The sequence below is a fragment of the Pollachius pollachius genome (genome assembly GCF_949987615.1).
Source record: "Pollachius pollachius genome assembly, chromosome: 9".
NCBI classification, from domain to species: Eukaryota; Metazoa; Chordata; class Actinopteri; order Gadiformes; family Gadidae; genus Pollachius; species Pollachius pollachius.
The window spans coordinates 12,420,826-12,448,401 of NC_136942.1; the positions used below are offsets into that span (position 1 = coordinate 12,420,826).

The 27,576-nt window shown below is 41.4% G+C and overlaps 2 protein-coding genes across 2 annotated transcripts; one reads left to right on the forward strand and one right to left on the reverse strand.

Moving 5' to 3' along the window:
• Positions 1-1,684: 1,684 nt before the first annotated feature.
• pard6a (par-6 family cell polarity regulator alpha) lies at positions 1,685-13,613 on the reverse strand. Its single transcript, XM_079743303.1, has 6 exons — positions 13,179-13,613; positions 11,268-11,490; positions 5,788-6,077; positions 5,337-5,462; positions 3,931-4,124; positions 1,685-3,503 (listed from the first exon to the last, which is right to left on the reverse strand). Exons 1-6 carry the CDS (start codon positions 13,278-13,280, stop codon positions 3,182-3,184), a joined length of 1,257 nt encoding a protein of 418 aa, XP_079599429.1. The 5' UTR covers positions 13,281-13,613; the 3' UTR covers positions 1,685-3,181.
• Positions 13,614-17,180: 3,567 nt separating this feature from the next.
• cstpp1 (centriolar satellite-associated tubulin polyglutamylase complex regulator 1) lies at positions 17,181-21,251 on the forward strand. The gene is made up of 9 exons (XM_079744099.1): positions 17,181-17,263; positions 17,537-17,639; positions 18,646-18,776; positions 19,111-19,195; positions 19,357-19,442; positions 19,863-20,067; positions 20,160-20,269; positions 20,447-20,510; positions 20,679-21,251. Exons 1-9 carry the CDS (start codon positions 17,221-17,223, stop codon positions 20,845-20,847), a joined length of 996 nt encoding a protein of 331 aa, XP_079600225.1. The 5' UTR covers positions 17,181-17,220; the 3' UTR covers positions 20,848-21,251.
• Positions 21,252-27,576: the final 6,325 nt, after the last annotated feature.

The following is a 27,576-nucleotide window of genomic DNA, read 5'->3' on the forward strand; positions in this document are numbered from 1 at the left end:
CCTTTAAATAGCTTTTAACCTTCAAACAATACTTAGTATTGTTTGGAGGTTCAAACTTAGCAAGAGTCAATATAAAATATAAGATATCCCTATGAATAAAAATGAACCATGTTTTCAAGTAAAAACTACTTAACCTATTTTAATGTGTGTGTGTGTGTGTGTGTGTGTGTGTGTGTGTGTGTGTGTGTGTGTGTGTGTGTGTGTGTAGGCTATCAAAGGCTGCGAGAGTTCAAGGTCAGCAAACCCAGTGAGATCCTGTGCTCAGAGAACATCTTCATTCAGTACCTACAGGACAGATATCAAGAATAGATACCCTTTACAAAACACATTCATTTAATGTCTGTTTGCATGTACATAGAAAGATGTATTGTATATATCTGAACCCTGACCATTCCTGTATTTTGCCATTATGTTGTAGACAATTGCTAATGTGAATAGGGAATCCTCCCCATTTGTCTAATATTGGTGCTTGTATATTTATGTCTTTGACAAACAGAAAGTTGCTGTTGTGCTGTTTGTACTTATGTGTGTTAAATATGTTTATATTCATGTAGTGAAACATTTATTACCACTGATCAAGTTAATTCTGTGAATAATTGTAACTTAATGATAATAGCATGATCTCTGATGTTAAATAATGTATATTTTACCATAATGTATGCATATAGATATACAATGTATATGCTCCTCTGCCATGCAACTTTGATGAAATATAAACATAACTGTGTGTCAAGCAATGTAGCGGTTTCATCTGCCTTTCTGTCATATGATTTAATTCAAACTTTAGTCATCTCTATGTAATGTGAAACCATTAGAATTTGAATTTGTTAGGCCAAGTGGAAAAGTGGAAACGTGTGTGTGTGTGTGTGTGTGTGTGTGTGTGCGTGTGTGTGTGTGTGCGTGCGTGTGCGTGTGCGTGTGCGTGTGTGTGTGTGTGTGTCTCCTAGTACTGGAGAAATTCTATTAAACCAGCGCATCCCGTCCCAATGTAATATCTCAGACGACAGTGAAATTGTCCAACGTAGCTACAACTCAAGCCACTAGAGGTTGATAATTGGAAAACTTACATCTTTTCAGTAAAATTTCTGAATTGTATTCACATTACTACATCATTACGTCAGATTTCCATGGAAACCGCTTCAACCTTGCCACTCCAGACGCACGTACACACAAAATAACAAGTTAAGTGACGGCCCTCTACTGACCTCTAGCGGTAGAAGATCGTGGTTAGCGTGCTTGTGTGCACGGGGGTCTTTTATATCAATGTTGTGCTTTATGTACCCAACTGTCGTTACCCATTGTGGTGCCCGGTCATGGCCATCCCAGGCAGATAACTGGACCGAAATTATTGAAACTCTGCAGGGAAGTTCAGGGATAAAAAGCATAATACCACTAATAATAACCAAATCATTTTCATAGTACTTTATTACAACATTTTGTGACTTGATGATTAAAATGTGTCCTTCAAATCACTCACAGTTCAATTGTAAAGGCCTATTGACTGAGACACTAAGTGGCCTGCCTCAGTGCCTCCAAGCCCAAAGTATGCATGGTTCAAACAGTCGGCTTGGGAATGACCAACCTTTCCTCTCAACTACTTACAGCATTACTTTTCTACAGTAAGGTGCATTTTAACTGTGTTAACCAATGCATTCATCATTTATTTCACCTAGTTCTGTTCATGTATTAAATGTTTTTATTTTCTGCATACCAATTTGGTAACTTATCTTCACATGAAAAAGGGAACTATTCAATGAATTAAGGAATGAATAAATAATCGACTCCCAAAAATGATATTGCCCCCAATTTTCAAAACAATTAAACATCTTGTCCAGTTTTCAAACAAAATCAGGTTTTTGAGCTGGGTTCCCAGTAGACTTGAGATTCTTTTTAGCCTGCCACAATTAATGCAAGCCCAATTGGTATAGGACAAAAAGCTTAAGAGTACATATGGATAAATTGTGAGCAGTTATTAGGGCCCAATAAATACTGTAGACTGATTCATGGGAACACACACACAGAGTATGCATTTGAATGCCCTCTGCCACTGGTATGCTTCCATTATATTCCTTCATGTTTCGACGGTCCCCACTCTGCCTCTCCTCCAGACCCAATTAAAAATACAATAAGAAAAATACTCTGCACAATTCGCACTTAATATAAAAGGTTCTTTTACATAGAAAATCCCATCCCATGTAATCAAAATTCCCTTGTTTATAATCCTTCATTTTCATCTCATATGCTTATATATTATACATTAAAATAAAATCTGCAGCTCTTTTTTGTTTTAAGGAGAATGCAAGTGTAGTATGTGTGTCTGTGTACACAGGCTTTTTTTTTTCATGGTTTGTATTCTGTGACCTCAAAACATGATCAAGTACTGCAGCGGTTGTATCCGCAATGTTTGAAGGTAAGGCATGTTATCATTCACATCGTGTTGATCTGAATGATCGCACTGTTTCAGTGTACTTCTGTTGAACGGTTCATTTCACTGAGCATCCAGAGCCATACATAAATGGAAAATTCAACAAATGCATACTAGTTCTATCAGTGGAGCTGGGAGGATGCTATTAAAAGGCAAGGTTACCCGGGCCCCGGAAAGAACAACAGGGAACCATGAGACTAACAACCAAACCGATTACCTTAACACACCTCCAAATAGGCAACTGAAGACAACCAAGTGACGGACCGCGAGGTGTTGGCACTGTAGCAAGAGCAAATAAACCATTGGAAGTATGTTATTCTAAAATTAATGAATTCCTGTTTATGAAATAGAGATTGCATCAACCAATATACATTCAGGGGGGGAACACACATGCAGTGTTGGGAGTTTACATAACCTAAACATTCTCACTTTTTTGCGTTGGAACTTCCTATCTTTCACCCTAGAACCCGTGAGGGTAGTTTATTTGTGTGTCTGAGTGTGGAGGGTTGAAGGTTATTTAGTGAGGGGCACCATAAATAACGTATTCAGGCCTAATACATTTAAAAGGGGATAAGAGTGAGTCTAGGCCCTGTTGCCCTTTTGAGTGTGTTTAGCGCCCCCTAGTGGTGGCTACAGAGTTAGTCCAGGCCCTGGTGCTGTCCAGGTGAGTTTGGCGCCTTCTTAACAGCGGCTACTGAGTTAAGTCTCGGCTCTGGTGCTCTTCGGCTGTGTGGTTTTGGTGCCATCTAGCGGTGGCTACAGGGTGATGCTGTTGCCGTCCTCTCGCATGCTTTCCTGGCTGCTGCTGCTGGCCGTGTGGGCGGGACTTCCGTTTTGATTGACTGTCGTCATGGAAGTGTCACTGTGGGAGGTGACGAAGCTACTGGGCATGGAGGCGCTGTGCGCGAGCGGCGCGCTGGAGGCGACAGAGCCGAGCCGGCCCAGGGAGTCTCTGCTGTAGTTGCCGTTGTTGCTGCTGTGTAAGTTGTGGGGAATGTACGTCGACAGGTTGTCGTTCTCGATGATGAGGTCGCCGTCGTCGTCCTCTTCCTCGCTGTAGCCCTCCGCGATGCTGTCGCTATGGAAACAAACAGTGAAATAACAAATCGGATCCCTGTTCAATAGTTTTAAATGACAGACATTGAAAAGTCAGCCATTAAGGATTATTATGGTTTAAATAATAATAATAATAATTTAAACCAGAATTCAAATTCCCATCCCGATGCTGTTTATTATGTTATAACACCTTGATTGCTTGTTAAGACGGTCAAAGTTGGACTGGTGTGAATACAACCCCAACAAACTAAACAACATCTGACTCAAAGGGAGGAGCTGACAATATATGGAGAAGATCCTGTGGGTGGATGGACGCATTTTACGAGTAACTTTCTGATGAAAACATTTTCAAAACAGAGCAAATCCCTGCAGCAAAAAAAGTGAATCTTCTTATTGTCCCATTTCCTTTACCCCTCTGCGTCTGCCGGTGCACACGTCGGTTTCCTCACCTGGCCGTGATGGGGTTGCTATGGGACACCGGGCTGGGCGAGTCGCAGGAGAGGGCCGAGCCTGTGGACCCGGAGCCCAGCGAGGCGTTGCCGGCGGAGACCTTGCTGCCCCGGGGCAGCACGTTGTTCCTCTGGTTGGCCGGCTTCACCGTCACGATGAGGTTGTGGCTGTTGGCCACCATCATGTCCGTTACCTGGGGAAGAGGAGACTCGTCACACCTCATGGAATACATTATACAAGATGTAACAACAATGGGTACATCTTTTAGAAAAATATATAATAGATATTTTGATTAATACATTAAAAAGGAAACCAAACATTTTAGATCTATAATTAAGGGTAGCTGTTAAACACAGGATAAGATACAAATATAGAATCAAATTGCACTCCATAGATTAAACGGCTGCTACTGCATGTATTTAATTGTTACTTGCCATTTTGGGTAAACCCTAAATAATAATCATAAACCTAACCTCTTTCATTTAAACCTCCCTAATAGGCCTGAGGGAGGATGTGTGGCCACAGAAACTTTCTTATAAGACGCAGCCTAATAGCATCTCCCTCCTAGCTAAAGCGCATGCTATAGGCCACAACCATCAACGCGACCTCTTCAACTGTAACCTCCACAAGAGGCCTGCAGAAGTCTGCTTGGCCACAGAGCCTCTTTCCTAAAGAAGCAGCCTTCATTGCTACAGGCCACTTGCGCCACCAACAATGTCCGGATCGCATCGCAAAACAAGTTATCAAAGATTAGGCTGCACAGATTCATCCCCTTAGAAGCAAGTTTTCCAAAAGCACAGTTTTCAGGAGTGGAAAGTGTTGGTGCAGTGCGGACAGAAGGCTAAAATGACCAAGTAAAGAAAAAGCTGTGTTCCTGAGATTAAGCCGGTGTGGTATAGACGTGGCCTCGACTTCACCTCATACCTATACAATATTCCACCTGGATGTGAAAGGACCCTTTGCTAAACGTAATCCAGTGGCCCCATCCTGGAATGTAAAAACACTTACTTAGCTTTCATGGGGAATTTAAACAGGAAATTACCCGGAGAAAAGTTAATTGGGGATTACCTAATGGTAAATGAGTCCAACCAGGATTATTTATGTAAGGGAATATTTATTTTCCGCAGTTGAATAGGCCTGAGGGTTTACTTTGACACATCAAACCCTTCTTGTAATAATGCTACCATTATTATTTCCCATAAGTGAGATGCATGGAAAAGTAGAAGGAAACAACAGCTCTTTCACCCTCAGTACCTCTTAATTCATGGAACTACCTTTAGAGTCCCACTCCATCATTCATTTGGGCTACTCTTATTCTAAGTGAGTGAAAATATATATAAAATATAAAATGTATACAGCAGCACCCATACATAAGTACCAGCTAATGGTACCACATGCTATTTACCTGGTCCAGAGACTTCCCCGCTACATCGATGCCGTTGACCTCCAGGATCTCATCGTTGACCCCCAGCAGCCCCGTGCTCTCTGCCAGCCCCCCACGCACCAGCCGGGAGATGAACACCCCGGGGACCTGGGGGGACGTCACAGCCGTTCAGAAAATAGTGCAGCACTTCAATACTGTAAGAACAGCTGAACATAAGGGGTCCGATTTCTCCGCAAATATAAGATACGATTTCAAGATCGGGATATAAATCAACACAAAAATAGATGGAATATAAAACCAGGGTACACCAGGATACTTAAGTAAATAAATAAAATAAAACCCTAAACCACTTTTTGCTTACCATTGTGTGATGACGTGATGCATTACATCTTATCTCATTACTTCAAAAAACAAGATCCCCTACCAAAACACTAACAAAAACAACAACAACCACGACAACGTGCACTCTCACCTTTTCCACGCCCTGGGCTGTGACGCGCACGCTGACCCCGTCGCGGATGTAGAAGCCCAGCGGTTTGTGGGTGCCGTGTTTGTGGAGCCGTACTCGCCGGTGCGTCTCGGGCAGGATGTCTACGTCGATTATGGACGAGATTTGCCGGAAGTCTTGCGGGAGACCAATCATGAGGCCCGGCTTGTTCTTTTGGTGGGTGGAGCCCGAGGCATTAGGGCGGAGCCCCGTCAAGCCCAGCCCCTTCTTCCGTCTCTGGAGTGAGTTGGTGGCAAACACGATGGGCTCATCCTCTGGAGAGGGCAGGAGGTCAGAGAGAAAGGTTGGATTATTCCTTATTGATCGTTTTAAAAAGGTGCAGACTCCGGCAACACTTCCCAACCTTTTCTGTCTTATTTACGGCTCAAGAACCCCTTCATCCACACCGAACAACAAACGATTTCCTTTCAATTAATATTATACCATAACTATATTATCACTTATCATCATTATTAATATCGTAGTAACCAATGCTTTTAAAATTAAAAAGCTGTACTTCTATTTCTGGTCTTAATTGATCAGCAACAATCCACCATCCCAGTTTCATATTTAAAAAATTCAACAAATATTTAACATATATATATATTTGTGGTGGGTTAAGGGTTACAAGAACCCGCTGGAATCTGCCCACGTTCCTACCAGTGGGAATCACTGGTGACGAGAAAAACCAAATACAAGGAGCACATTTGTGATGTTTTAAAACTCAAATGTTACTGTGCAAACAAACCTCTCTCCAACATCTGGAGGTAGGCAGTAGGCACAGTGCAAGGTGTGTGAGCCCTAACTATTTGGATCTATGACCCGATGCAACAGATATGGTCCAGTGTACCAAGATCAGTCTGCACAGAAATAAATACTACAGAACTCCAATAAAAACATTTAAACAATGTATCATTGAAGAAAACTTGGGGCCCACATGAAAGAGATTTTTTTTAAAGCTGATAAGTTAGTCCCGAAATGATTTGGTCTAGTATGGACTTGCGCCATACAAAGGGGCCATTTACTAAACCTTAGAAGGTGACAGAGCCAGTGACTCTAGGCCAAGGATTGTGACTTCAGAAGGGAGGTAGAGGGGTAGGGGAGAAGAGGGAAGCATTAGCTTCTTATTTCCAGGTTGTATTCACAGGGTTATCCATATCACCTTATCCAAGTACGTCAGCACGTCTGCATATTTTTCTTAATTTATGTGTGGAGGTAAAGTAATCTCTTTGGGTCTGAAAATATTATGCCAAAGATCAAATTCCGTATCCTGCAGACAGGTCAGCCAATTATCTCATGCAGAGATATTTTATCTTCTTGTGTTTTTCCTCACAAGCTTTATTTGGATTCTAGAGATTTCCCTTTTTCCATTTGCTAAAGCCCACCTTGGTTGACTTCAACAATCAATGTCAAGCCGCCCTAGGTGTACATTAAAGGGTGTTTTCTCCGTAAGCATTTTTGTAGTTGAGACTCAGATGAGACTCAGCCTTGGCTCTTCAGGTTCAAAGAATGCGTTATCAGACTAAATGGACACTGCTGGAGGTTGTTTACACTCTCTAGAGTATGGGGAAGGTCAGAGTCTGTTCCTCTCTCCTCCACAGTCACATGGGATTTATTTAGTGCCCGACTTCCCATGAATCTGATCCGTGCTGTGAATAAATGAGGTGACACTGCATAAATTGTGTGCTTGTAATTTAATTTAAATATTAAATCATCTTCCATGTTTTTCCATTAACATTTGGTACGAGCTACATTACAGGAAAATCATGTTACATGCATTCCTCTTAAATTGTGGTTATGATCAAAATAACCATAACACATTTATATTGTACAATATATATCAAGTGTCTGCATACACCACAAATTAATACGTTAACACAACGTTAATATTAAAACCCTTTCCAGCCAAGAAGTCTATGCTTTCTGCCAAAGCAACACACAATGTTTTTGATTGCATAAAATATTTTTAAACCTCCCATTATAATAATTACTCCATTAATTACTGAGATATTAGATCTATCAGAGCCATGCTGAGATGATGGTCAGTCAACACTGTCAAGAATTAGCTTTGCCAAAATCACTGAAGTGGACACAGTGAAATTGAAGGACTTTGGCTGTTTCCAAACAGCGAGTCATGTAGGGGCCAGAGGATCAAGGAAAATGTTGTAGACAATCAACCTGCCCAAGAGCGTGCCTATCTCCACTGGAGACAAATACCCGACCTTCTGCATTCCTCCCCTCGCATTCCGGGAATAGCCGTCTCACAGCTCCATCAGACTGTTGTTTTCCTCTGTGTACACGTCTTTCTATAACGCGTGGACCTCAGGCAGTTCATCACTCCATCATCAAGGATGATGATGAGGATGTCAACAACAACAAATAGCTCCAAATGAATATCTTTCATATAATTTCATAACAAGGAGATTCCAGTACAATAGTTTTTGCCGATAGGTTAAATATTGCAGATCAACTCTTTTTCTTGACCAGGAAAATGTATTATTGCTATAGTCAACGGCTAGCTTAGCTTAGCCAAAGAAAGTCGATGAAACTTTTTAAATGTTGTCTTTTTTATTCAAATTCTATTGTAAAAACCTGTTTACCAAACCTTTCCTGAAGTATACTCACACAACTCCCTGAAGTATGTTCACTGTTTAGTCAATGAGTAGAAGAGTCACTCAGCTACAGTCAGTTCAACAACATTGCAAAATGCCTCTAAGAAAACAGAACAGATGTTTGAACCGTCAGGGTTTTAAGACAGAGAAGAAAGCTTTAATGGCAGTGATGACATGGTAAAGATGCCAGTTTAGAGTGCCAATCTTTCAGCTTGTGCAGCATGCTGTAAGCAGGCCTTGTCTGGGAGGTGTATGTGACTGTGTCCCACCCTGCAGAATGCTGCCATGGTCCGCCTGCTGCACACGACACCCCCCAACCCCAGGCTCTTGCTGACACACCATTTTTTTCTGAGCGTCAAATTGATAAAGCGTTTGTTTTTCTGATGACCAACCGGTCTTGATGGCCTGTTTGTTCCTCCCATTTTGCATTTGTTCTTCCCAAGATAAAAGTATTTTCCTCCACAATCAGCGACTTGTAACTTAAGCCACATAAGGACTTAACTTCCATTATCCTACCAAATACAATAAATCAGACTTTAGTCAGACAAGTTCATTGTAGTTGATTAGTGCCTTTGAATGTTTTTTTTACTAAAGTTTACTAAAGCCAACAAGTCCCTATCCTTCATGTATTTAAATTTTGGGGGGCAACGGTTGGCTCGTTCAACAAGAGTATGGAATTTATCAATTGAATCGAGAAATTAAAATAAAAAGTTATGCTATTCATTCTAGGAGAGAAACTTTCTAAAGGAAAGGCAGACGAAAGCAATCACACACCCACGATAAGCAATGAAGATAATCTAAAAGAAAGAACTTGCAAAATTGAATAACATGTTGACCTTTTGGAAATAGTAACTTCTGCTGTAAAAAATGAAGAACAATAACAACGTTCTTTCTCCCTCTGTCCTTTACAAGTCTGACTTGTACCTTTCAACAGACAACCCCATATCATGACAATTTAAGACCCATTCCCAGAACTTCTGTGTCGCTTTGAAACGGGTCTTTTTATGGATCCTTTTACCTTATCATTTATACATTTTCTGTTCCATTGTGTGCACATAGGTACTAGGCTGGGCTAGCCACCATGGTGTTAATGGTTGCAACATTCCAACCATAATCCCACACTAAAGGCCCCATTGCCCCTCACTGGAGGACAGTATAAACAGCTGTTGCAGCCAGGTCTCTCTCCCTCTCTCTCCCGCCCTCCCTCCATCCATCTCTCTGATATGTAGCCAACAGATTTCATGGAGGGTTTGAGGTCTTTGTAAAAGGTCCCACTGATTTTATAGATCTACATATTTCGTCAAGCCGAATGCAAAGCAGAGAGCCAAATAGTATCTCCTTAAACTTTGATGTCTAGCTTTGTGTCCATGTCCAATTCAAATGCATACACACACACACACAAACACATTCATTTAGCCTCAATTTATGTCCCATTGCCACAAATCTACTTAAATGATGCAGAAGTTTGCATTGGCCAGATTGTTGAGCCTTTTCTACAGAGAAGAGTGAATGCATACCCGCCAAAAATACACACAAATGCATTGAGATAAAGTGATTATCTTCTTCTAGAGTCTTCTAGAGTGAGCTCATCCCATTCAGTGGCTAATAGTGTAGAGAAGCTATTAGTGCATAGTACTGATGGGTTTTGAACACACACACACACACACACACACACACACACACACACACACACACACACACACACACACACACACGCACACACGCACACGCACATGTAGGGTGGAGAAAGAGAGACAAAAGAGATAATCGTTGAAGCATAGAGAGGGTGATGCAGATGAAGGCAGAAACAATGTAGAACCTGTATGTGGTGAAATCTGAATTCCTTCCCCTTAAAACAATAACTATGGGGAAGAGTATGGTTTCCCCATGGTCAACCATAGTCAACCATGGGGAACCATGGTTGACCATGGGGAAACATGGGGAAACCATGCCATGGGTCCAAGACCCAGGGCAATACAATAATAAGCAACTACAATAACTTAAATCATTTCCTAAGTTTTCGCAAAAGACAGTGAATAATGATACAGGTTTTTACTGACATGCACCAGTTTCTTTATGTTTAGATGGATACGTGATCCTTTCTACATTATATCGCTCCGTAAACAGATATATCCTCTATGTGACAAATACTTGCTTTTTTGCCTCTGTGTATACAGACTGTTGAAGTAATCTGATCAGACACGTGATAGGCTGCATCGCAAACAACAATAGCAACCTATTGTAGTCAGCATCGGATTCACATTACAGCCGAATTTGGAAAAAACAAAGAACAATGCAAAGAAAAAGCCATAGTACCCCCGAACATACCACCTTGGAGGGCTGGTTTCCATATGTTTGTGTGTGCGTGCGTGCTTGCACATGTGTATGTGTGAGGGTCTGTCTAACAGCATCCGGCTTATGTTCTCTAGCGTTCAGGTAGGCACCCACCCATAGTATGAAACAGGAGTGATCAGATGGCAACGCAATGACGAGGACAAAGACAGGTTTCGCTCATAACTCCAATGCTTAGTCTGCTGCTTTCATGTACTTTCTTGCCTCTTCTGGTGGTGATAATGTCTGTCCTACCTCTTCTGGTGGTGATAATGTCTGTCCTACCTCTTCTGGTGGTGATAATGTCTGTCCTACCTCTTCTGGTGGTGATAATGTCTCTCCTACATCTTCTGGTGGTGATATCTGTCCAAACCGGTCTAACAGTGATAATGACAGCCTTACCTCTCATGGTGGTGTTACTGTCTGTCCTAACTGGTCTAACGGTGATAATGACAGCCTTACCTCTCATGGTGGTGATAATGTCTGTCCTAACTGGTCTAACAGTGATAATGACAGCCTTACCTTTTCTGGTGAGTATAATGCGTAGCAGCGGATTGGCCGAGGAGACGGCCTTCTGGAAGTTGTCGTCGTTGTTGATAGGCAGCAGATCCCCGTGAATGTCGGCGTACCCCAGCATCAGGTCCGTCCCCGGGATGTGGTGGACGGTCTGCAGCAGGCGGTAGAACTCCTGGAAGCTTCCGGCGCCGCCCCGCTTCAGGGCGAAGCGGCGGTACTCTGCATCAAACTGGAGCGAGGAGACAGCATGAGGGATGTGGAGCGCAGCTTGAAGCCCATCTAGATCATTAGTAAACTCGCTGCGTAACCTCTGCCTTCTGCTAACGGGGTACATGTCATGGATAGAAGATTTGGTTTATTATTTATTTTATTTATTATTATTATTCATAATAATTTCTTTATTTGCCAACTTTGTGTGATTTTTAATCTCATCTGAATATTGGTTGTCTAAGCCTTCTCTGCATTTGTGATAAAAGGCTAGTTAGAAATATATTAGAGCTGAATTCTAAATCCATTATTAGCATTTTGTCTCTTACTTCTTGTCAAATTAAATTAAGCAATTGGGTAGACAATTGGATGAGCCAGTCCAATATTGTCACTGGTTAATTGGCTTAATTGATAAAGGTACCAAAGAATTACACAGAAATACAGGTTGGGAGCTTGAAAACTATTTATATCATCTGAAAAACTTCTCTGAGATGTAACTTAAAAATGTTGAGATGTTGTCAGGTGATGCAGAATGCTACACGGCACGTCACCAAGGATATCCGGAATATGACATCAACTACTGCCATTAAGAACATGTATCATGAAGAACTTGAAGTCATGGTCATGATTGCGCCTACAATTATTAAAAACGTGTAAATCTCATCATGGCCCTTCAACAGCCTGTTATTGGATAGTTTTTCCATTACGAGTTTTGCCCAATTTGATCTTTTGTCTAGCCAAGAAAAGAACGAGCCCTTCTCTTCGCGCTACTTTGTGTTACTCAGCGCCTATTTCAAACATGTCCAAATGTAAAAGTAGATGGGCTACAAAGTGTTCTTTTACATCCGGAGCCCCGACAACAGTAATACAAAGGGTATGACTTGATGGCTAGATGGAGAAGAAGTGATTGGCTCACTGTAGAGGTGCAAACTGTAGCCAGCTCTACCTGCCCTGCAACATTCCTCAGCGGTTTCAGCATTACATGCATGACATATTTCCAACACATTGTGAGGGACAACAATGTGTAGTATGACATGTAACAAACCTGATAACACGGCTATCAATCTCTCCATACCCTCCCACAATCCATGACCCATTATGTGAGAATGTAGTACATACGACGGGCTATAGAGAATGTGGGGTGGTGGGGGGTGGTTCTAATGCGTAATGCAGAACCAGCGTAATAATAATATAAGATGAGGACAATAAATTATAATGGAAATCAAATAGAATAGCATGTCACAGCAGAACGAGGATGAAACGTCTGACCAAGTCGGATTAAAGATATATATTAAAAGAGGGGGATACATGGGATTTTCAATTGGTGCGTTTAGGATTAGAAGGTGCTTCGACCCGGCGGTGGATTGTAGGACGGTAGGACGGCGGTACCCACGAAACACAGATGCACGTGTAAATAACTCAGTACTGTCACGATACTGTATCAGTTTAAGCAATAGATGGCGATGGTCTGTTCGATACCCCTCTACCTACGGTAGAAACCAGTAGCACTACGGTAGAAAACAGTAGTACTACGGTAGAAACCAGTAGCGCTACGCTACACACCAGAAGCACCACGGTAGAAACCCAGCACTGTGCCGTAGTGCACTGATTGACCGCGCATCAATAACAATAAACACATTTGGCTCATGTCCAAACGACTAACAAATAAAAACGAAAGAATCATAGTGACGGTAAAAGACCCATACTTACTTTGCTCTTGACCTCCACAACGTTTTGAGGGAGTTTGAACGGCGTCCTTTGCTGGTGCCTTGACATAGTGTTGTCCGGTTGTAGCACTGCGGATAAAATCATCCACCAGACGTGTTGTTGTCCTTCCCTCGGGGAGAAAACAATACATTAAAACGCTGGATATCGAAGACAATGTCCGCTCGATCGACGTGTTGGTGTTGACAAAAAGAAAATCACGCCACGTTTCCAGTTAGTGTCAGTGCTTGTGTCTCTGGCGATGTAAGTGTGCCTCTGTTCTCACAGCTGTGTTAGAAGGCGGAAAGGAGAACAGCGATCGCGACAGGTGTAGAATGGTGTGGCCGCCGGATGGGCAAACGTCACCCTGATCCGGTGGCATAGGAAAGCTCTCCTGCTAAAAGGGCAATGCTATCTCATTTTCATCCCCTTTTTACCTCGCCGTCTCGAATCTTCCTATCAGGAACTGAGGGGCCCAAAACAAACCTGGGCGAGGAGAGCGAAATGGGCAGGGCGTGTATTTCTTATGATCTTGTCACCACATTATTAATAGAAACAGAATAGGCTAGTTCTAGTGAAAAAATCGAGGTTGGGTAAGAGTTGGATGTTTCAAAAAACGTAGAAGAAAAAAAAAAAAAAGAAGAGATTTGCCTGTTAGCCTGGCCCTAGATCATAGCCATATAGGTTTATCGAATAGATACATTCAACAAAAAGAGCAAAACATATATTATACATCCGTCGTAGACAACCCGTTCTAATTTGACAAATAATACGGTAAGTGATCATATATATACCAAAATGTAAGTTGACAATATCGTTTCTAAACTTCCTCTTTTATTTCACATTTTCCTTCCCTCTATCTTTTTTCATATTATAATATCGTGACGTCAGTATATGCATGTAGTACTACCTTGTACTCGGATGTATGTCTGTGTGTGTGTGTGTGTGTGTGTGTGTGTGTTTATTTAGTACTATCCTGTACTAGGATTTGTGTGTGTGTGTGTGTGTGTGTGTGTGTGTTTGTGTGTGTGTGTGTGTGTGTGTGTGTGTGTGTGTGTGTGTGTGTGTGTGTGTTCAGTACCACCCTGCACTAGGATGTGTGTGTATTTGGTACTATCCTGTACTAGGATGTGTGTGTTTAGTACTACCCTGTACTAGGATGTGCATGTATTTGGTACTATCCTATACTAGGATCTGTGTGTTTAGTACTAGGATGTGTACGTATTTGGTACTACCCTGTACTAGGATGTGTGTGTATTTGGTACTACCCTGTACTAGGATGTGTATGTATTTGGTACTACCCTGTACTAGGATGTGTGTGTATTTGGTACTATCCTGTACTAGGATGTGTATGTATTTGGTACTATGCTGTACTAGGATGTGTGTGTTTAGTACCCTGTACTAGGATGTGTATGTATTTGGTACTATCCTGTACTAGGATGTGTGTGTTTATCACCCTGTACTAGGATGTGTATGTATTTGGTACTATCCTGTACTAGAATGTGTGTGTTTAGTACCCTGTACTAGGATGTGTATGTATTTGGTACTATCCTGTACTAGGATGTGTGTGTTTAGTACCCTGTACTAGGATGTGTATGTATTTGGTACTATCCTGTACTAGAATGTGTGTGTTTAGTACCCTGTACTAGGATGTGTATGTATTTGGTACTATCCTGTACTAGGATGTGTGTGTTTAGTACCCTGTACTAGGATGTGTGGCCAGTCCTGGCCCCCTCAAACTGCTCCTGTACTATCTGCTGTCAGATAGCTGGCTCTGCTGCTATCCTCCCTTTTCCTCTTTTTTCCACCCTCCTCCCTGCGAATCCTGAGTGATAGCATAGGCCTGGAATGGGGACAAAACACACACACACACACACACACACACACACACACACACACACACACACACACACACACACACACACACACACACGTGCAAACGTGCACGTGCACACACACACACACACACACTTTCACTTATACACACACATACAAATATATTGGCTCAACAACAATAATAGCAACAGTGAATGGTATCCGATGAATGGAGGCAATGCGTTTGCAACAGCAACTGCAGTTGACCTCAAGTTTGTTCTGCTTGTAATCATGTAGCCACCAATATGTCAAATAAAAAAGAGCATGATTCTCCTTGTCTTTTGTCATCTTCAGCGATGCCTGATCATTTTTACATTACATAAAACTACATTTATTTAGCAGACACTTTTGTCCAAAGCGACATACAGTAGTTCATTCAACAATAAAGATGTAACCCCAAAATTCATAAAATAAGAAAAGAAACTGCTTTTAAGTGCAACAAAATGGAACAAGAGAAAGAGAAGAATTTTTAAGTTGTATTTTAGTTTTAATTACATCTTTGTTTTACATTTACCTAGTCCTAGACATGCAGAATGCTCACATCTATATTTATATTCATTTCCAAGTTTTGTCTCTTTGTCTCAGGAGCCTTTCTATAAATGTAATGTGTATTTGATATTGGCAGAAAACATTTCTATAGCATTACCTTACTTACTAAGTAAGTGTATCAAAATTGACAGTCAACAAAACAACCAGTAAAAACAAATTCCAAGATGCATTAACAAAACCATGCTATTGGTCTACTGGTTTCTGCTAGGTGGTGCCTATTTAGAAGGATGAGTCATTCCTTCTTCAAGCAAGGTGTGCAGTTAATGAGGCAAAGTATGTCAAGTATGTGTTGTATGCAATGGCTTTGATTCACAGCAAGTTTACTTTGTCTGATGGGTGTGGCAGGTTGTGACGTGAGGGTTGTCATGTTTTTTCCATCCGATTTTTCTATCTATTCATAGCTCTGTTCACGATAAAAAACAAATGAAAGCACCAAACATAAACAATATTAAAAGGAGCGTGTGGACAGAGATAGCATAATGCTGCTGATCTAGATCTATTCTGCTAATGCAGCACAAGACTAGACAGTATGGCTGACTGTTAGATACATTCACGGTGTCATTGATAGACAATTTCTGTGACTAACTTATTTGCAGTAGAGAACAATCAATGGAGCTTGTTCATCAGAATGCATAGCGGGATTATTTGTTGGTGATACTCGACTCCACCATATTGAGAGTGCTAAAGATATTTGGAGTAATGTAACATCCTAAATCAACGTAAATACATCGTGACATATGAAAACTTGTTTTTTTCACACCTCACAGAGGGGTCTCCAAAGAAGGATAAATCCTTTCACTATTAATTACAAACAATGACCAAAAAAAAGACAATACCAAAATACAGTAATGACTAACTTGCTAATAATCCAAAAATTGCAGCAGTCTATTGCGATGTGATGTCACAATTTACAGTTAAGCCCTATAGACCTAGATCCTTCTCACAGAGAGCATCGTTGTAGAGCAAAAACAGGTGATGCTCTTAATCTAAATTATCACTACTTTTATGTACCAGGGACTTTCACCCACTAGTTAAATCTACTTCTCGCCCTGGACAACATAAAGGTAGCAGAGCCATAATATGTGTCATGAGTGACACCTGTGTTTATATGATGTTTCTGTGAAAAGGGTTTATTGCATAAAACATTTTGTTTTCACGACTTCAGTTAGGTCTAAAGTTCCACAACTACTCTCAACACACGCCCACACCCCCCCCCCCCCCCCCCCCCACCCCCCACACACACACACACACACGCTTATACCCATCGTAAATGTTATATTCTGTCATAAATGAATATGGTCAATATATACATAGACAATACTCACTGTTGTATTATCTATATTTTAACCACAATAAAAATGTATGTGAATAAATAATACATAAACGAGGAGTCAAACCAATTATCTTTTTCCTCGAAGATGTAATCTGACCTCTGACCGCCCTGGACAACGGATGGACACGGACATGCACGATCTCCTCACGATCTCCTTCTGTGTTTACGGAAGTAGGTCAAACGCAGTCGGTCCCCCTAGTGATAACACAACAGTGATCGGAAGCTGTTCTCATCAGCCCCATTCTGCGTTTTAATGCTAACTCTGACTCCTTCTCCATTCTAACCATCAATATGAATCGCTTCAACCCAGTCCTTCCGGTGGATGAATATCTAGGTAGGCGAGGTCGACTTGGTTTGATGATGTCAGTGGTTTGATGTCGGCTTTGAGACATTTTAAGTGCGATGGTGGTATGGGCGCTGCATGCTCATTTTATGCTATCAATATGAAGTGCAGGTATTTGCCTAGAAGGTTGTTGCGGATGGGTAAACGCTTATCATGATTATATTTGTACATCAATCAGTCGCTGCGTGCAATGCCTCGTATATATGTAGGATGTATGTTCTGCATGTTGTCTGTTATGCCCTTGTCATGTGTGTGTTACTATAGTAGAGACCAATGTGCTTTTCTACCTCAACGATGCCTTGACCCAGCTTTTGGAACATAAAGAGGAATACACCCAGTTTGGAGTGATACGCTACTTTGCAGAATAGTAAGTGGCAAATTGTCCTTTTTAAAACATCTATACAGTTGTTTAACATGACACAGGAAATAACCATTTACTAACCATTGTAATAACCATATCGTTAACAATGAATTGAATGAAACGTATTTTTTGTTGCATTAATCTCTCATATCTGCAATATACTTTAATTACCTTTTCAACAAAATTAGCAAAAAGGTACTCACCACATAAGTGATGTCTTAAAACCATAGTTGTAGATATATTAAAGGGCCAGTCTGCACAATTGAGGTGGCCACTAGCACTGGCCTGTATTGTGTAAGGTGCCAGAAGGTTTATCCAAAATGATGTCATCAAAGCTGGATGGGCTGTCCATGGGGCTGAATGGGCTTTACACAATCCCCGCAATTTCCTTTTTTTGGAAAAGAGACATTCCTTTTAATCGCAAGGTCTATATTTAATAGCTCTAGCCTGCAAATAAATCACAATCAGGTATCTTTGTCATAGTCACCTTCAGCGTAGACTAAAATGATATAAAACATACTCAGCATCTCTGACTCTTATAGTATAACGCCACACCGTGTGGCGCATTTCCTATAAAGAAAATGCTCATTCTAAACACTCATACAACGACAATATAAAATAAAATCACAAATGGGTCATAGTGAGGATAACCGGGCCCATTCCAATGTAACAAAACATAACGATTATCATGGGATGGATTATATTTGGGATTATACACTAGTTATAACACAATGATGAAATAGCTATTAAATATCGGGCAAGTCCAAAAATCGAAATATTTTCATTTTAAACACTGCACCTTTAAGATACACTTCATCTGTTAGTACAGTAAACAGTAATCCGCCATGAATTTTTGACTTTTATTGAACGTAGAAAGAATGGACTGAGGGATTGGGAACTAAAATATAAAGAAGTGAGGGAATCAATTCTGATATGTTCAAATGTGATGTGATTTGTTGGTTAAACTATTTTTATAATGTTCCATTTGTGATGCCATTTCCTTGTTTCTAAGTTTCAGCAGTGTAAAGAACAGCAACCATGTCCTCTTTCGAGAATACAACTACATCAAGGCTACTCCTCACAACCGAGCATCATTCATCAAAGTCTTTTGGAGATGTTTCAGACAGATTGGCAGGAGTGGAGGTGAGTGGGTGAACAAACATGGAAATATTAGCCCTCACTTATCTATACCTCACTCATCAAGTAAAGATCTACGTACCATACACTTATTCTCCCTGTAAATACAGGGATTTGTAGATGAATTAAGTCAATATACAGCATACCTATTTTGATTACATGAAAGGCATTAAATACGGCTAAACATTAAATACAGCTCATTCAAGGATATTTGGAGATGTTTTTCCTGCCATTCTTTACTGTCGTACTCTCCCAGCAGTAGCCAGTCATAAACATCTTGTATTTGTTCATTTTGTTTGCCATGATTTGCACTGTTTCTATTTCTCTTGTGTAATTGCAGACGTTCTGTCCATGCAGGAGTACAGCTCTGTGCTCCAGCTGCTGTGTCCAGACTTCCCAGTGGAGCTGGTGCAGAGTGCTGCCAGGTCAGCTTGTTACTTACACACAGCGCAGCATGCAGTGACTTATTGTACACTGCAACGGAAGCAATGACTATTTAAACATTGAGCCATCATATGTTATAATCTAGCCTCCTAAGAAGTTCGATTTTTTGTTGTTGATTAATGCTATCTCTTCCTTTCTGCAGAATCGTGTTGATGGACGACGCCGTAGATTATCTGATGTCTTTTGCAGACTTCCTTTATGCCTTTCAGCTGCAGTTTTATTACCATGGTAATGTTGTTGTTCTCCTTACCTGTATACCCTTAGCAGTAAATATATATATATATATATATATATATATATATATATATATACAATATTTGCAGTATATATCTATGGTAATTAATTTGTTTATGGTTATGGTATTTCGTTTTTGTAATACAGTTAATAGTCAGATAGACAGATATTTGTGGTACTTTATAATAAACAAGGGCTAGACAACGATGCAGTTAAATACTTGTATCCCATTTCCGTGTGTAGGTGGTGCCATTTTCTTGGGCTTTACACTTAACTTAATGTTATGGTGCCAACATAGTCCATATCATGGTTTCCAACAGGGTGATAATATCAATATGGTTATTGTTGCTTACAAGCAGGAGTGTTTCCGCGACGAGGATTAATTCTACAAATGCTACAAAAACGTCCCCACAGAGTTTCTTGCGAGCGTCCTGGCCATCTACCAGGATCTGTTGTTCGGTAAGAGCCCCAACACGGTGATCGTGCCCACATCTATCGCTGTAGAGCAGCTCCCCCTGTTGGCTACAGAGGAGAACACCAGCCAGGAACTGCAGGAAGGTGTCGAGGCCTCTACGTTGGCTGAGTGCATAAATGGCCTCTGTGACAGGTTTAAACAGAGGTAACTTACTTAATTTATCGGTAATATCTGACCTCCACAGATCAACTCAATTTATCTGCTCTGACACCCCCCCACATGTCTCTGTGCCCTAGTTACCCCTCTAGGACCTGTATGTTGGATGTGCTGGAGCAAAGTCCCAAAGTCACATACTACGGCTTCCTGATGGGCCTGGCCAAACACGACGCTATCAACACAGAAATAGGTCAGCATTAGGTGGTCAATGAATAATGTATATGCTGCACAATATAGCACTGTCTTACCATGCAGTGTGTATTATTATTATAATCAAAATATATACATATATATAATTATTATAATCGTTATAATAATAGTTGCTATAATGATCCGCACCTTTTCAAACCCATGATACGTTTTTCAGGTGCGCTACCCAACAGATCAGATGTGCTGGTTGACCCAGAGATGGATCAAGAGCTCCTTAAACTGTGAGACTTTCTCTCAAAACCCACCCTCACACACACACGCCCACATGCACACGAGCACGCACACGCACACACACACTAAATCTCTTATCTATACTGTGTCGTTTATAAGACATTTATTACTATGAAATATATTTGGTAACTGATGCATGTTCTTCTGTGTGCTTCCAGCATATCTCAGATCTCCGCCAGCCCCGGTAGTAACAGCAGTGGCAGTGTTCCAGGGGGGCTGAGGGAGAGCCAGAAGAAAGCCTCCCCACGGAGGAGCCTCCACCATAGGAGGAGGATGGAGGTGGAGAGTGACGGCTCCACGGAGGAGACAGACTCCTCCGAGAGTTAAATGAAAAGGACCACACCCATAGCTCTCTATGAACCATTTAAAGCTGCTGTGGGTTAGGTTTAAGAGCTATGATTTGATTGAGTTCCTCAGCTTTAAGAGAGTTAAATGTGCTGTGAGAATATCTGTTTCGACTTGAAGGCACCTGCATTTGTAGGAGATCATTTACACTTTTGAACGCTCCGGGCAGATTTCTGACTAATCAGGGCATCTCGTCCCTGATTTAAGGTATCTTGCCTGTCAAACCCAGGTGTGTGAAATGCAACAATCCTCAAGGGCGGCGGTAGAGAACCTTTCTTGTTGGGGTTGTTTAGTTTCAAAATCTGTCTCTCTTCTGCACTTTTCTAGTCTCTCTCTTGATAACTCTTGAATCCTTCCTAATACCTACAAGCAGCTTTTTATAAAAAAGAATAATGTGGAACTGTTCAGCGATGCCACAAAATCGGCACTATATACTAAACTACTACACTACTACTACACTAATAGTTATGAATAATTATCCATATCATTTCAATGTACAGTGGTTTGTTTTGTTTGTTTGGTGCATTACTGCAAATGTGTCTGCTGGCACAATGGGTGTAGCATAAAAGGAGAGGCAGGGTTTTGTGGTATTTACAAGTTCCCCCTAACACCCTGGATCACCTGATCATTCCCCTTTTTTTAAGGACTGCTCTTGTCTTTTAAAAAATACTTGAGTTTTTTACTTGAATAAGTTATTTTAGCGTTAAGATTTAATTGCATGCAATGCATACACATTTCACAAGCAGGCTTGTGCGAACTAGTGAGGTGAGATGGAGCTCAATGAAGCATCAACGCTGCGCACACTGAACCCTCTGCTCGCCTGAGCGTAGAGACGACATTCACAATATGTATTACGGCCAACAAGGCTTGCAAATGAATTGATAAACAAAACTACTTTCAGAAATGCCAATAAATTGTCATTAATTTTAATTAATACATGGATTTCGTTATTGTGTCATTTTTTCTTGGAACTATGTCTTCATAATTGTATAGCATTGTATGATATAATATAATTGTTGAGAAGTAATGCACCAAATATTTTTGAATGACGACGTGTGCTAAACAGGTAATTGGTGGTGGAGTTGGGAGGCACTTGCCAGTGAATGTGCTTATCTCGAATGATAGAAAAATGTTGAGTTTAAACTTTATTTTATCATTTTAAATTAGGAACTAAAATTTTCAATCCGTGCTCAAGTGTATTATTTTATCACATGACATTTCTCCTAACTTGAAATGCGTAGCTAAACTTTTAGCTAGCAGGCGGCTCAATCCTGGCTGCTAGCTCCTTCTCCCGCCCTGTCAGGGCCTCCACCTCGCCCCCCGAGGGGCATGGAACTCCTACCAGATTACACCCCTTCTGCATCATCTGCCCCTGGACACAGAGGGCTCAGTGAACCTCAGACTCTTGTCGGCTAAGGTTAGCTCAATAATGAATAAATTAATACCATAGTCAACATGAATGACATTACCTTAGTTAACATGAACATCATTACTGTAGTTAACATGAAAACAATTAGCAAGCATGAACACCATTAGTAAATGATGACTAAACCATGAGTTAACTGTCGGTGCTTATTACTGTATTAACTCATGTAAACGCATGGCTTCATTAATGTACCCTTATTGTAAAGTGTTAGAAATCCTTTCGATTGCTACACTTCTGTGGAACCGCGAGTGACTCCACGTCCACCTAAGGAGCAGGGAGCACTCAGCCCCCATGTGGATGGAGGCGGGAGTTCTTTGTTGGGCTGGACACACGAAGGGCCGCCCTGTCTGGCCAGAGCCTGTACCACTACACAGTCTAGGCCACTGGCTTGGCGTACTAGGCCAAGAGGGCGGAGTTCCCCAGGAGCCTCCGGGCACATTCCAGCCATGCATTGGCCAATGTCGTGGGCTTTCTTGGTCAGGACATTTTGTGTGGCGGGGAGCATTGCGTGCACACACACACACACACAATCACGCGCACACACGTGTTTGTTGTTTTACAGGCTGGATGTTAGTGCAGCCTCTGGTGTACAGTTGGTCCAAAGAACAGGTGCACCTCCTGAAGCCCTGCTCGGGGTCCAACCAGGTCTGTCTGGCAGTCAGCCAGGCTGCAAATAGCTTTGATGTGAGTCAAAAATAAATCTTGCTTATAAATGTGATTTATTGACAATGATTACTGTCACCACCGTGATCTTATATATATATATATATTTATATCTTTAAAACACTGATATGCAGTGATACAGACTGGACATGATGTCAACACTATAGTGATCAACCTCCTTAAAGTACACCTAAGATGATGCCCGTGCCACGCATTAGTGACGACTATTTTGAAAAGCCCATTATACTCAAGAGGACAGAAGTTCAGCACTGCTGACATCAGAACTCAATGAAACGGTAACTTAAGTGATGCTTGTGAGATATATATATATATACACACAACCATTCCCTGGAAGCAGGACATCTTAGGTGTACCATATGCCATATCTTGGGACAGATAAAACGTTGATTTAAATAGACATGACTTTTGTAGCCACTAAGTTCTGTGATCTTCAGGCTTCTCCAATCAACACTCAACACAGTCATTACCACTACACAGAAAATAGGCACTGTTTTTTTTTTTCAAAATACAGGAGACAACTGTCCAAACATTTCTTCTTTCACAACTGCCACTAAAATCATAGATGCATGGCAGAACAATTGTCTGTGTAGAATCTTCTTGGATGGATTAATGCTGGATTCAGCCGAGTCTTTTTTTATGATTATGGTTGTTGTAGCAGGATAAAGCACATGGATGTCTCATGAATGGTTCACAAAAATCCAATTCAGAGATCTCGCCTTAATCTTCAATACAGTTTGTTCTCTTTCTCATAGCCAATAGGATTCAAGCTAGTAATGCGAAAGATAATGTGACTGCACTGCGATGTGAACGTTGCAATGGATTAATTGGTCATAGAAATGTTAAATTGCACATATGTCATAAGGGCCTTGTTTTTAAAAGACAAAAGAACATCTTACACTACCAGGAAATATTGTGAAATTATGTCTTGGTTAGAAGCCATATTTGGATAACTTTGTTTAGAGATGGAAGAAAAGGATAAATCAAGCAGCAAAAAATTAGAAAGTGGGCACTTGAAATCACAAGTGATTTTCAAGAAAAATCCCTCAATGTCTTAATGATTGTCAAGTGTTGAGGTGGCTAATCTTGGGTTTGTCACCTGAAAATAATTGATCAGGTCTAGGTCCTCAGGTGGAGGTTTCTGTTTGCTTTGTGTACGGAACATTTCTGTAGGGGCCGGGCCCCCTAAGAGGGAAGGGACTTGCATGGTTATATGAGTCTACATCCAATATTCAGACCGTCAGACCGTGACATTAATTCTTCAATGGTTTGATGCCACGGTTGCACACTGTGTGGATTATAGTTGGCCTATACAACAATAATGATCACATCGTCTTTGTCAAATAGTTTTACATGCCATTGTTATAACTTTGGGGAACCAAAAGCTGTAATCTACTTGCATCCACAAAAACACCCTTTGTGATTCCATGTGAGACACAAAGACTAACCCTGACCTTATCCATCCTCCTCCCTCCAACCGCGGCTCAATCAACTCATCGCAGTATGTCAAATCATGTGGTAGTTGACAGGCTGCCATTGGAGAACGAAAGGGAAAGTCTACTACCCAGGTAGTTTGAAGAAACGGCATCCGGTTTGCTGTTTAAAAACATGTGCAGTGCTTTACAAAGGACTTTAGGATCTAGTCGATGAAGATGTCCTCGGTGGGACAGGAGTAGCCGATGTGTTCCGCGTAGTACTGCTGAAATGCCCTCCTAGCAGAGAAGGACACACAAGAGGGACTAGCTTAATGCTTCATTCGAGTAGCAGCGTTGGATAGTGATGCTAATGTTGACACAATAAAACTGAATGCACGATGACAATGCATTTTATTCATGTGTATAGCTATGGCTTTCATTTGAGTAAATTCATTATATTCCAGATTGCGTTCATACTGACAGAATAACATGTTGCACGCGTTCCGCCCTACAGAGAAGGAGGCGGGACTAGACACTAGAGAGAGATGAAGCTTGGGAAGTCTTCCTCACCCTACGGACTCAGCCAGAGGAAGGGATGTCTTGTCGGTCGTCACCACGTGACAGGCAAAGCGCTGCTGGTCCGGGTGCTTGCTAATGAAGCCAAAATACCTGTGGGGACATCCCCAAAAAAGATATGGTTAACGTCTTGGCCGTCGCAGTGTACTACACAGCATTGAGTTTGGGGGGTGAACATGGTGGACAGAGGACAGTCTTCAAAATTGTAGTGTGTGTTTATCTGCTGCAGAGCGACTTGACAAACTGCTGATTGAGAATAAAAGATACCCTGTAAAGTCAATGACTTTAGGACTTCAAATGAAGAGACCCAAGTGTGTGTCTGTGAGTGCATGTGCGCGCATGTGTGGTGGGGTTTGTGTTCTGATTATATACAATGATTTGCAATTTGATTTAAACCAAAACTTTGGTGTCAACTGGTTTCATATGACTCACAACTTACTTATTGTGTTTTGGATGGCAGCCACAAAAGGAGATATTCTTCAATTGGAAGAAATGTGAACATTGATCACCCTGAAGAAAAGAAAGAGGAAGTTGGTGCTTGGTTTGAGTGTTAAAGAGACATTTTCACACCATCGCTTCTTATTTAAAGAAATAGTAACACAGAAAATATCAGACTTCTGTCGTGTACCACGTACAATTAAATGTTGAATATTCTACATGAGAGATAGCTGAGCTTGATAGATAGATAGACAGATAGATAGATAGATTGGATAGATGATGCAACATCAGCCGAACAATTAATAGGAAAATAAGAGTAATGATGTTATAAGGAAGGTAGGTCCTACCCTGGTAGAGGAACAACACTTGTCCTGGGCACTGATCTTCAAACCAGACACACTAACCTCAAGGACACAGGCAGGTGGAGGTTGCATAGATATTTGCCTGTTACATGCAACCTGTAAAAGAAGACCCTTGGTTTGAAACAAGACGATTTCAAGTTCTGAGCCACTTGGTGAGTAATTTGTTGGGTTTAACGGTGCGATTCAGGTTACACAACAAAATCCTAAATTCCTAACCCTAACCCCAGGCATTCTCATTAAATTTTGCTGGCTCTCGGCTTTGCCCAGGGCAGTGGCAATGCTAGGTTGGGCTTCAACGCTCAAATCCATAGCAATATATTGGCAACGCTTGCAACACTGACGCTGAAAGCTCAATCGTGTGGTGACTACTTTAGGAGAAGGGGGGTCGTATAGTGGGGGCCTTTGCGAAGCCTTTGAGGCTGTAACTGTGATGTATACAAATTCTCATATAATAGACTTGAGTTGACTCTGGCTAAGGTTGGGTCAGGGGATAGGCAGGGTCTTCTGGAATTGCAACCTAATTCGCCCTTGCCTCCAGAAAATGTCGATTTTAGTTTCTATGTTTTTCTGCCTGCAGTATACCTTCTGCATTGCCGCACAGAGCACATGATTTCCCTGGTGGACCGGGACCTGAACAGAACCCAGGAACCGCACCGGGAACTGATCCATCCAAGCGTCAGTAGGAGCTGACGATATATGGAAGAGAAGAAGAAGAAGAGACATAGAAATGACACAGAAGACATAAAATACAGAATATGAAAGGAAAGGATACCTGCCAAATATCAACCTGAAGGGTTATATTTATATAACTACATATGATGAACTATATATGATATATATATATATATATAGTTGAGTATCTTAGTTGGTGATCTGTTGTGTATCGGAAGGATTCAGTTGTGTATCTGAGACAATGATCTGTGCGTATCTGAGGTGTTGATCTGTTGTGTATCTGAGGTGGTGATCTGTTGTGTATCTGAGATGCTGATCAGTTGTGTACCTGGGGTGGTGATCTGTTGCGTATCTGAGATGCTGATCAGTTGTGTATCTGAAGTGGTGATCTGTTGTCTATCTGAGGTGGTGATCTGTTGTGATTCTGAGGAAGTGATCAGTTGTGCATCTGATGTGGCAGTCTGTTGTGTTTCTGAAGTGGAGATCCTTTGTGCATCTGATGTGGCAGTCAGTTGTGTATCTTAGATCGTGATCTGTTGTGATTCGGAGGTGCGAGGGACCCACCTTGGCTGGGTTCCTTGGAGACCCTGACAGCATAGTAAGTGGGGAAGATCCCAGTAGATCCGGTCCTCATGTTGTAACCCTGGCACCAAAGGTCCTCCGACTGGGACACCATCAGCACAGGGTCATCTGTCTCTAGGTAGAGCTCGTCAGCATGGCGGGGGACAAACCTGTCCAGGTTCAAGCAGGCATGCACACACACGACACATGACTGCAGAGGCACAATCATGCACGGGCATTATGGTGAATTTATGAATCCACCCTCATCTACAATAGAGAGAACCTCAATGTTTAAGCCCATGCATAGCATCACTTCAGAAACCCTGTGGCAGCATTTTGATTGGCTATGTGAAAAACTCAGCCAAACACCTCTGAAAAGGCAACTCCAAGTTCAAGTTTTGAATATACCAGTGAGTTCTGCTCACCTCTGCGGGAGGATAGGGCCATTAGTTAATATGATATCCTACTGTGTCTAACCTATCTACCATTAGTTAATATGATATCCTACTGTGTCTTACCTATCTACCATTAGTTAATATGATATCCCACTGTGTCTAACCTAGCTACCATTTGGCTTTGA

Bases quoted from the DNA above. Each gene is read 5' to 3' on its own strand.
- pard6a (XM_079743303.1), bottom strand. From the start codon at position 13,280: ATGATTTTATCCGCAGTGCTACAACCGGACAACACTATGTCAAGGCAC. The intron at 6,078-11,267 runs GTAAGGCTGTCA...TGCCCTCTCCAG, and splicing joins CATTATACTCACCAGAAAAG to AGGATGAGCCCATCGTGTTT. The intron at 4,125-5,336 runs GTAAATAGCATG...CCTCTTCCCCAG, and splicing joins CGGGGAAGTCTCTGGACCAG to GTAACGGACATGATGGTGGC.
- cstpp1 (XM_079744099.1), top strand. From the start codon at position 17,221: ATGAATCGCTTCAACCCAGTCCTTCCGGTGGATGAATATCTAG. The intron at 19,196-19,356 runs GTCAGCTTGTTA...TCCTTTCTGCAG, and splicing joins CTGGTGCAGAGTGCTGCCAG to AATCGTGTTGATGGACGACG. The intron at 20,511-20,678 runs GTGAGACTTTCT...GTGTGCTTCCAG, and splicing joins GATCAAGAGCTCCTTAAACT to CATATCTCAGATCTCCGCCA.